At 39.2% G+C, this 11,404-nt stretch overlaps 1 protein-coding gene across 1 annotated transcript; it reads left to right on the top strand.

The window, feature by feature from the left end:
• The first annotated feature begins 270 nt into the window (after nt 1–270).
• On the top strand, nt 271–8,081 carry LOC119727696 (cathepsin O-like). Its single transcript, XM_038199709.1, has 8 exons — nt 271–499; nt 1,016–1,236; nt 1,801–1,849; nt 2,051–2,064; nt 2,786–3,019; nt 3,970–4,011; nt 4,469–4,638; nt 5,878–8,081. Exons 1-8 carry the CDS (start codon nt 317–319, stop codon nt 6,006–6,008), a joined length of 1,044 nt encoding a protein of 347 aa, XP_038055637.1. The 5' UTR covers nt 271–316; the 3' UTR covers nt 6,009–8,081.
• Nucleotides 8,082–11,404: the final 3,323 nt, after the last annotated feature.

Here is an 11,404-nt window from a genome sequence, read left to right on the forward strand (position 1 = left end):
TTTTTTCATGACTTCTATAGGATAAGTATGAGTCCATCAAGGATGATAACGCAGCATCTGACATTCCAGTGTCTGTAAGGTTTTCGACATCAGCGTATTTTCATGACTTGCAAAGCAAACCAAGATGTCTATATTTCGCATTTGCGTTTATATTTAATCAGCTTCATCACTTTTCCTTTAAAAAAAAAAAGCGATTCGCTCTCATTCTGGCTCATCATGTAACAATTGTTTTCTAACAAAAGAGGGCGCTACATTGAGGAAGTAATATCTGCAGTGATATTAGCACACACATGACACATCTAGTCCCGTGCTCACGATGGATCGGACGGTAGTGTCGTGGAACGTCATCTTAATTTTCTTCATTTTGGTGGTAGTTTCGAGCACTTTTGTCAGTGGGCTTTCACCGGAAGAGGAACTGTTTCACAGCTTCATCATCAAATATGGGAAAACATATAGAAATGGGTCGACAGAATATCAAAAACGTTTCAGAAATTTTAAGGTAATTGACCAATGACCAATGTTGACCATCTGACCATGGAGGAATAAGAACACATATTCCTCCATGATCTGACCATGTTGAAAGTGTCATCATCGATCATGGCGTCAGTCATTTAAAATCAGGAAATAACTTGTTACAAATACAATAATATGTTAGTTTTTTTCAAATAAAATCATTTGAAATGCCTAGGGCCTACATTGATATTCTAAGGTGCGATTTTGTAAATATTAGGGGGGGGGGGTATTTTTCGGAAAGATTCCCATATCTGGCCATCAGTAATTTCAATTTGTCCCTTAAATGACCTATTGGCCATCAGAAAGTGATAATATTTCCTAAAAAGTCAAAATTAGCAGGGACAAATTTTGAATTTTTACTGAGAAAACAGGGTGACAAGTGATGGCCAGATATGGGAATCTTTCCTATTTTTCTTTTAACCAGCCTAACGCGTAACACATAATTTGTTACTTTTTTTATTAACATGATGAATATTCTCCCCATTTAATTTTAAACTCACAGGAAAGCCTAGCTCGACACGGGCAGTTGAACTCCTATCGCACCAACCCCCAAGATGCATTCTATGGAGTGACACGATTTGCTGACCTGACCCAAGAGGAGTTTGCATCCACTCTGCTTGGTGGGAGGGCCGGGCGACGAGTTGCCCTGGCAACCAGACCCAACTTGAGAAATCTTGTGGAAAAACCCGGACCGAAAGAAGGCATTCCAAAAAAGTTTACTTTGTTAGTATCCAGATGCTGTTAATTGTCCACATTTGTTTATTGTCTGATGTATCGTCAGAGCCTTTATAAGTATGGAATCTTATTTCCACACACCCCTCTTTAATTTGCGTTTGGCAACGTGCGCGTTGCAAAGCGTTATCTGCACAGATTATCGAGGATCGAGGATACACTGATACACAAAAATGTACTTTTGTACCATTATGTTAAAATCTTATTTTATAATAAATTTGCAAACATTATGCATTGATTTGGCCATCCATTCATGCTACTGAATCAAAAACACATTATTTATTATGATATTTAGTTTGATATTAATACTCTGTGAGGGGTGTTTGAATCCTCAGTACAGCTGGCATATCAATCACCTCCAGTCAGAGCATGGCTATTTCAAATTAAGGGGAGTCTTTACTGTTAACAACGGTCACTTGATTGATTTTGTCTGCTGTGATAGGGTACCTGAATTTGCCAGCCAGAGAGTAAGTGTTTTGATTAATTAATGTATTCTTCACAATAACAAAGTACTTGTCAAACCTCTGAGGTCTGTGATTTCTTCGTCCTTTTCAGACAAGGAAGAAATCCACCTGTATTGACGGCAATTAAGGACCAAGGATCGGTAAGTTAGCAACACCACAACCACCACAGACGCATATAACTTCTCAGTTTGAGAAAGGAACACTCATGGAAGCTAGTCATTAAACATGACATACATTCAATAGAACAAATGTGATTTAGATTTTTCCCCATTTTGTCTTTCTACATTTTCAACGCTGTCTCATCGTCTGCTACTCGTACTTGGTACATGGAACCTCAACAGTGCGGAGGATGTTGGTAAGTTGTCTAGAAGTGCAAGAGTCGCTTTATACCTACAGATTGATAGGTTAAGGCCAAGTAAAAAAAAGTGTCAGTGTCATTTAGGCTTGTATTGGTCTACAATTTATTTTCCGATGAATTTGTGGACTTTTTTCGGTGTTTTTTTTTACTGCATTTTTCAAAAATAAAAAATAATAAAAAAATCCAGGCGGCCTCCAAAAAGGAAGCGGGGCGGGAATGAGAAACATGCTTTGTTTTTTTACTTCGCCTAATAAAAATGGATACTTATACTAATATCAAGTGCTTTCCATTATTATTACCCCTGATCATTAGGCCAATGAAACATTCCAAAGACAATCTCAGCTCCCTGGGGAGTATACAGCTTGATGCTGCCATTTTGTTGCAAAGCAACAAAATCAATCACAATAATCATCTCTGCCCTCACAGGTACCCATTTACTCCTGGGTGGAGAGAAGCAATGAGTGACAAAGTGCCTTGCCCAAGGGCACACGCACAATAACCCCAGGCTTGACTCGAACCCACAACCTGCAGAATTACCCACAGACCATGAGTCCAGTGAGACCACGAGGCTCTGCTGTTGTCACCACAAACACAGCAAAGTGGTACACAATGCTTGCCAAAAAAACAAACCAGCAAAGGTCAGACTGAACAGAGAGTAGCCTGTCTCAGAATAACTGGGCAAATCTTTAATTTTTTTCCCCCTATGTAATTTATTCAGGGCTTTTAGTATCGTGGAGTGTCTTGAGACGCAGCATGCCATGGATACTGGTACCCTGTACGACCTGAGCACCCAGCAAGTCATGGACTGCAACAACGTGACCAGTGATCATGGCTGCAAAGGAGGAAGCCTGTGCGGCACACTAGCCTGGCTCAATTCCAGCAAAGAGAAAGTAGTCTTAGACAAAAATTATCCCTACAAGGAGAAGTCAGAGACGTGCAACAAGGCTGCTGCGTATGTATTTTGCTTTATAGACCAATCACTGACAACATCACTGTACACCATAGGGTTATATTAAATTACTAGAGCGCTAACTCTTCATTCTTGCACGCAGAGACGCTTTGAAGCCGTCCCGGGCGCAGACATTTTGAATTCATGTGCGTGTTTGTAGAACATAATCAAATTAGATGGACTGAATTTTGAAAGTGTACTCTAAATGCAACGCGCAAGTAGAGGGTATGCAAAAAAACCCACAAAGTCACGGTAATCATCTGCAGCGGAGACGCGCTCGCATTGCGCTTTTTGCGTAGAGCAAAATGAAATGCTTATTTGCTGATTGTGCATTGCGGTTTTGGGTGTATCAGCTTCGATAACGCACCTGTATAGAATACAAACGCAGATATGCAAATAGCCGTACAAAAGCCGTACAAAATGTTGAGGTTTCCATAGGTTTGTGCACAAACATGGATGCGCCCAGCAGGCATCACTTTGTACAATAGTCAGCTCTCTAGTAAGTTAATATAGCTCTATGATGTACACTCAGTAGCTGTAAGCTTTTGCACAAAGGAAGTGGGCTGTGATATTGTAACTATGTCATGCCCAACTAGACCACTGGACCAAACTGAAGTTGGGGCATTCCAAACTCAACATGGGACCATCCAAACTAAAGTGTTCAATCTTGAACGCTTACGTTGGGACCATGGTCTAGTTACGGACATAACACTATCAGTGGTACAGTCACTGGATCTGTCTATAGAATTATTTTGGGGAAAAAATGGCCAATTTTAGTGAATACTTTTTTCTTGTCGGTAACATTTTTTCAGAAAAAATCAGAAAAATAAAGTACTTGAAACGTTTTCAATTTCTGTAGGATGTGAAGTGGTCCATTAACTTGGAAATATGTAAATGTTTATTTTGGTGCGTTTAATATTCAAATTTGTACGGTTTGTTTGATTTCTTCTTAGATCACACGGTTTGGTGTACCTGAAAAATTATACCTGTCAACCGTAAGTATTGACTTGTAAGAACATTTTACTATTTGTCAAAACCGGAGAAATGTCCAAGCAATTGGAACATTTTGTTTTGATCAAGTCTCATAAAGCATCTGCTTTGCAGCAAGGTTATAATCTTAGGCCACAATAGATCTCTCTCATAGGACGCCATCTTCACAGAAAAATTACAACTGCGTGTTCAACGCCGTTACCTGTGTGTGCGCGTAGTATGCAAAATATTCTAAACATGCGCACGTGTTGCTCGAAATTTCTTCGAAATACGACGCAGCCGATGCGCGTCACGAAAATTTGAAACCCAAAATGCCGATGCACGTGGCAATCTGTAGAAATCGACTACATTTAAGAGAGACCTATTCAACTACATTGATTCAGCACCAGTCTGATCAAAGGAAAGCAATACATAGTTTGATTATTTTTTTCCAGAAATATTCGTATCCTTAATGTGTTGCAGATACGTAGGTAAAGAACAGGAGATGGTCTCTCTGGTGTACGCTCATGGCCCGTTGCTGGCAGCGGTAGACGCGACATCATTCCAAGACTACATGGGAGGCATCATCCAGCATCACTGCACCGATACATATGACAACCATGCTGTGCAGATTGTCGGCTACGACCAAACAGGTATGATTTTTGTTGGACCCAAAAACCTCTCTTGTCTGAGTCACTGTCTGGCTGAGTCACTTAGTATCAGGGGGGTGAAATCTCAGCTTTAAAGCTGATTTCAGCTTTTTTTGTTTTGGATTTCAGCTTTTTTCCCTCACTTGCTGTGTACAAAAGTATAGGAGATTTCCAAAGTTCAGTTTTTTTGTACACCTTTTCCAGCTGGTTGCTCACACCCCTGTAGTATACATAATGTTCTGAACTGCGTAAAGAGCCTTTCAAACTGTCTACAATCTCCATATCCGAACCCGGGTCCAACACTGAGATTTCGGAACCCATTTTACACTAGCAAGAATCCAAAACGGCTTTTACACAGGTCTGGCGCTCTACACGGGTAAAATCAAATTGGGTCAGGACCTGGGTTGAGAAGCTATACCCGGGTAGAAAATAAAAAATCTACAACTAACCTGTGTACACACTGTTGTAAGTGTGAACAGTGTGCCTTGCCTGCTCGTGTTCGATGCTATGTAGCTAGAAGAAATCTGTGAAGGGTATTAATGATGGAAAATGATGGAAAATTATCGATTGAGTGAAGGGAGGAAATACCCTGATTTATATTCTTGGGAAACCATGCAGTCAGGTAGGGACTGAGGGACCCAATCCACATAATGAATCAGACGGGATTTGACTCCTCGTCATAGAAGTGGAAGGCAAAGAAAGTATCACTAATGTTCATCAGTCAGGATTGAATACGCCTTAATAATAACTGTTTCATTCCATGATAAGGATGCAGTGGACGAAAGGTCCAATAGCAGGTTTGATAGAGTTAACTTTGGATTATGGTGGCATGGGTGGCTTGTTTGTAAAGCACTTGCTCTCACCGCTGTGGCCCTGGTTCGAATCCCATCCTTGGACCATACATGCCATGAGTAGAATTGTGCGTTGGTTCTCTCCTGTGCCATGAGGGTTTTTCTCTGGGCCCTCCGGTTTTCCTCCCTCCGGAAAAATCGAACACTTCGATCTCTGGCTGTGCTCCGTGGTCATATATGGGTCGATGTGGCTGGCTGCCAGAAGCGCCTTTACATGCCAGCAGCTCGACCACGTTGTAGCCGTGTACTTTGCAGTTCAGCTTCTCAGCTTCAGCTTCTCAGAGTATTAAAGGATGATTAGCCTCCCAAATTACTGTTATTATTATCCAAGTGTCCAAGTTTCAGTTGATTTCAGGTATTCTTTCTAACACCCTTTGCCTTGACATTACAGGTCCAATCCCCTATTACATCCTCCGCAACTCCTGGGGTGCAGACTGGGGACTCGGTGGGTACCTCCACATCAAGATAGGTGGTAACCTGTGTGGCATTGCCAGGACTGTAGGCAGTGTGGATACCAACTAAGAGATGTCCCTGCCACAAGTCAATCACAAGTCATCCAGTCTCGTGGACAAGCTTTCCAGTTGAACTGTAGAAAAAAAGAATTTCTCAGGCATGAAACTTTTCCTCAGATCGGCTGATTTCCTCGTTTGTCACTTCACACTTTTGTGCTATAGACCATTTTCATATTGCGGCCATCTTGAATTTTCCGCATTCAAATTAATGTAACCAAAGGGAGGCTAGAAGGAAAAATAGTCTGGTTCCTTTTTGCACACAAAAAATTATCATTCAGTACTTTTATTGGATACAGGGAACATGACTGAAATGGTGGCAGCATGATAAAGGTCTAGTGAAGTCTTCAAAAGCTTCGAATTTCCTCTCTCTGTTTTTGTTTACTTCCCAGCCATATGCATGATTCCTTTGTCAGTGTTCATCACTTGAACCTCGCTTGTGGATTTGACTTGTGATTCATTTAACTACAGCTCACGTCCCTGGTTCCCTGTCCAAGATATGACAGTTCCTTGCAAATAACCATTTTTTTTTTAGATGGATTTTGGATTCCATGTTTTGTTGCCTACTTCATACCTGTGTGCCTCAATCTGGTTTCAACTCGGACAATAATGAAGAGATGGAAAAAATGTATATACCAAGCAAATAACCTTGATTTTGTACTCTATATTATATGCCTGAAATAAGATTTAAAGAAAAACCTACTTAACTGGACATTTGATTTGTTTAAGGGCTTAAAGATGTATTCCTTGTACTATATTCAAGTTGCACTTCAAAAATGGATTGTTTTTTTCAGTTGCTATATTCCAAGCAAAATGAGTTATTCACTTTTGAATGAAACATTGAACCAAAAAGTCCACCGACGTTTAGTTATTAAATGAATTGTTCACAGAACTGGAATTATGGGCTGCCAGACAATAATTCGGCTCTTGCAGGGAGACTTATTTGTGCACAAACTGAAAGCCCTTTTCTCAGAGGGCTGCAGACACCAAAAATCAGAATTAAGAATTTTTTTTTGTTAAAACAAAACGTTCAAGTTGAACATTTGTTTGGGGAAAAAAAATGCATTTTTAAATGCAATTTTTGAAGACCATGGGGTATGTGTTCATCCTTAACTTTTTTACAAGCAGGCAAAGCTGATCGTGTAAGGTAAAACGAACATACATGAATAGTGCTAAAATTCAAAGCTTTCTATGCAACAAAAACCTATCAGCTACTCTGATGGGTATGTTATTTAGTATTTATCATGATTTTACATGAAATCTATTTTACTAAGGGAATAAATATGTGCTTGGCTAGTTTTAAATAAGTATGATTAAAATTGGCTAGGAACCTTTATCCCTGTCGAGCCAGAGGTGAGGTTCATTATCTGCGGCCAGGCCCCCAGCCGGTTTTAAACGTACTTGTTCAATACCGGCCAAGCACATATTTATTCCCATTCATAAATACCTTTCAAACAGTCACAAGTCAGAAATTCACAGATTTTCAACAATTTTGTTCAACAATTTTACTCCACGTTTTGTGAACACCCCTCCGGCATTGTCTATATGTGCCTCACCCGTGTAGTGCTAAAAATCTTCTTATTTGGAAATTGTACATCGTACTGCGTGATGTGGCGCAGAACGCAGCAGTGCTTTATCATCGGTTTAAAACCACCCACGTGTCTCAAACTGTCTCAGGTATTTATGAATATAAGATAAATATCAACTCCTTCAGAGTTTTCACTGACAGAATTGTGCAGTGCCATGATTTACACAGATTAACTTAAGTAGTGTTTTGTCTATCAGTACTAAAAAAGAAAATATGGACGATTTGTATATTTTTTGTGAGGAAAAAAATGAAGAAAAAAGTGATTTTAAATCCTTATTTTTCATTTGTCTTAAGTATTAAAATATAATCGGAAAAAGATTGGCTTTTGCTTAAAAGTATGCCAAAGTATATATTCAGATGTGTTCTAAATATGGAATGGCTTAAATAAGATAATTATTGGCGTGTCTTTGAAAAATGAAGCTAAAAGTGTAATGAAGACAGTAAGGCCATTAAATGAAAGTGAATACATTACTAAACGTGCAAATTCCGCCACCAACAGCTGTGTTCAGATGTAGTCTTGACTGGATTTATTTTGTACTCTTTATCAATTCCCATATCAACTCCACTTCAAGAACTCATTGACTCCTTAGTTATAAAATGTATTATTTAGCTGTATAATTTATTTTATTTCTTTCTGGTAATGAAACCTGAGGATTCCTCAAAAGCGCCCTAGGCACTGTAGCTCGAAAGCCTGAAGAAAAAACCTGTGGAGAGGTGGGAGGAAAACCCCAGAAAAAGATTCTGGGGGAAAACCCACGGAATTATGTAGGAACTGAAAACCCAATCCACATGTGGTCCAGGCAGGTGAGGAAGGTAACCGCTGTGCCAACCTGACTCTAAAACTCATGATCGATCCTGAGGAGCTTTCAAAGTTGATGGTTTTTTGTTGTCCTTGTCAAATTTAAAGAAAATTAAACTTTTGGCAATGGGAGAATCTCTTACTAATAAAAAGGCAAGAGGTGAAATTATTCATCATGCAAGTTTGAACCCAACCTGTACATTTTGCTGTGTCCACTAGCAGGATGCTGCTGTAATATAGCCTCCCAACCTTGGTGGGGAGGAGAATTAGTGACTAGGTTTTGTTACTCCAACTCCAAGCAGTTTGAAATACCTGAACATCCTCCCAACTGATTAAAAAAATATTTTACAAAGCCTGCATTGCCTCTAAGATGCTGCGGTTAAGAAATCACATTCACAATAGGAAACTTGCTCAAACGCATGCAAAGTTCTAGATTTGTCTTGTTGATGTACAAACAAAATTGAAGCTGTTTTTAAATTATTTATTAACAAAAAAAACAGAAAAAGGTAGGGCTCTCCCAATCCTGGGACAAATCAACAAAAACACTGAACAAGATATTGAAAAACTTTGTGCAGCAAGCACTTTATTTAGTTTCTTCTGTTCATGAAAAAAATGCCCATATAAAAAAATACAATATTTACAGAAGGAGGAAATGAGAGTGGAAAATTACCCTGTTTAGAAATTAAAGAGAGCATATTAAAGGACAATACTTCTGAAGAGAGCACCGAAGTGAATACGTCACATGCACAAAATGTGTGTAAAAGACATTAGTGCGTGATTCAGCCCAAGAACCAACACGCCCGCGTACTCCATTCGTTTGCACTACACTTTCTGGTTCTAAATGACGTCACACTTCGGAACTCAATTACTCTTGAACAAAATCTTGTTCAATATCAAAGGCAATAGCTAAATCATAAAATTGTGTGTATGTGTATCAGCAGCACGACCAGGGCTCTCACCATAGGAGGGCGGAGGGGGGGGGGTTTGAATGTTACAATGTAGGCACTGCGCCTGCACACCCCCCCCCCCCCCCCACGTTGATAATGTGTGTTATCAAGTAGCTTGTGTATATCAATACAATCACAAGCCCTGTGCTTTTAGCAGCCAAAACGGACACAAAGGTGGAAAGTTATTTGATTTAGTACAGTACTGAGAAATACTACAATATTTTTACTTAAAATTTGTTACAAATGCAATTAAACAAGTACCAACACATGCTCTTTTAACAAAGCATAGGAAGAAAGCGTACAAAATCTGCACGGCAAATCTTGCAAATAATACTAAAAACACTCAAAACTACCGACCAAATTGCCAATGCTAGGATGACACTTTGTAATGAAGCCTTGCGACCATGAAGGGCAGAAGAATTGGTGACTGGGTTTTTGTTACTCCAAGCGGTTTGAAATACCTAAACATCCCCTTAACTGATTAAAATATATTGCCAACAGTCCATATCAAAAAGTTAGGCTGTCTGAAACGGGCTTCCAGAGCTACGGCTACGTCTATTGTCAGCAGGTACCCGCGTATTTTCAATGGGCGCAGACCTAGACCTAGCCCTAGACAGCTGATTCGGATGCAGCCTAAGATGCTGTTACTCCATAAGGTGAAAATGCATTCCATATCAGAAATTCAGAAAATATTTCAGATACCACTTGATATATACAAACAAATGTTACTAGTACAAAAAAGGGAATATACAAAAATACTGCGTTGGTTTTGAAGCATTTTTCTTACTTTGACAACACACCCGAAAATATCATTATTATTAATACATGGCAGTCTTGTAATGTGAAACAGTAACTCAAAACTATTTTCAGAAGACACTTTATCAACCACAAATAGCAAAAAAAATATATGTTCATACTTTTATCACAAATGGCCAACTGAACCAGTACTTGTAAAACACCAGTTTTTCAATATTTTGTGTACATGAATTAAAAAATGAAATCTAACTTGATAGTTCCTTAAAAGTGTGACCTGACTCATGAATGATTGTAACACTGAGAATCTGAATGCATTCATTATCAAATAATACCACAGGATTTTAAAAAATGATCAACTGAAAATTTGAAAAAACTTGCTGGCCTTTTCTAAAATAAAAATCTACCCTGTGTGCAAATAAATTGACAGCAATGTAGAAACCTTCAGAAAATATTACTTTTAAAGTTTTGAACTTTTCTTATCTCTCTGCCAGTAATCTTTTAGTTGTTCAAGTATAAATTGCATTCAGGTTGTACAATTCTTTATGGAAAATTGTCGACAACTGAAGAAAATTATTGGTGGCCGATAAATTTAACACCTCGTTTTAATCCTCATAGTTAGGTAATTTAGTACATTAATTATGTCCAGACTATAGTGCTTTCAGTTAAAACAGAAATGACATAATATCCATTTTTATCACACACCCTCTTGAGAAACAAAATGACATTAAAAATCTAAATGTTTCACTTCACAACCCCTGAAAATCTTGGAAAGGGCATTGCGAAATGACGAGGTAGACAACTTTTTTTTGGTAAATATACTCGATGTTGTGATTAGTAAAGATAGAATACAATACATTGTATTTTTCCCTGTAATGCAATTGTGCGTTCCAGTCTCAACTTTAAAAACATTCACATCAATCAGAAAGTTTGAGAATATCAGAAAGTTTGACCATGGCACCCGCCATATACCAATACTGACGAGAATACAAACAGCATCAGGTTGTATCTTAACACAATTTATTTCCGGAATTTAACTCGGGAAACCCTGTATTCCTGCATTGGCACACTGAAACAATATAAATCCATTAGTCTCCAAACCGCCCTGCCTGTTACTCCCCATACTGCCCAAAATCGCCCTGCCCACTGCCCTGCCTGTTACTCCCTGTACTGCCCCAAACTGCCCTGCCTGTTACTCCCTATACTGCCCCAAACCACCCTGCCTGTTACTCCCTGTACTGCCCCAAACTGCCCTGCCTGTTACTCCCTGTACTGCCCCAAACTGCCCAGCCTGTTACTCCCTATACTGCCCCAAACTGCCC

The sequence above is a fragment of the Patiria miniata genome, unplaced genomic scaffold (assembly GCF_015706575.1).
Source record: "Patiria miniata isolate m_02_andy unplaced genomic scaffold, ASM1570657v1 HiC_scaffold_20, whole genome shotgun sequence".
In the NCBI taxonomy this organism is placed as follows: domain Eukaryota; kingdom Metazoa; phylum Echinodermata; class Asteroidea; order Valvatida; family Asterinidae; genus Patiria; species Patiria miniata.

Bases quoted from the DNA above. Each gene is read 5' to 3' on its own strand.
- LOC119727696 (XM_038199709.1), top strand. From the start codon at position 317: ATGGATCGGACGGTAGTGTCGTGGAACGTCATCTTAATTTTCTTCATT. The intron at 1,237-1,800 runs GTTAGTATCCAG...CGTCCTTTTCAG, and splicing joins ATTCCAAAAAAGTTTACTTT to ACAAGGAAGAAATCCACCTG. The intron at 4,639-5,877 runs GTATGATTTTTG...TTGACATTACAG, and splicing joins TGTCGGCTACGACCAAACAG to GTCCAATCCCCTATTACATC.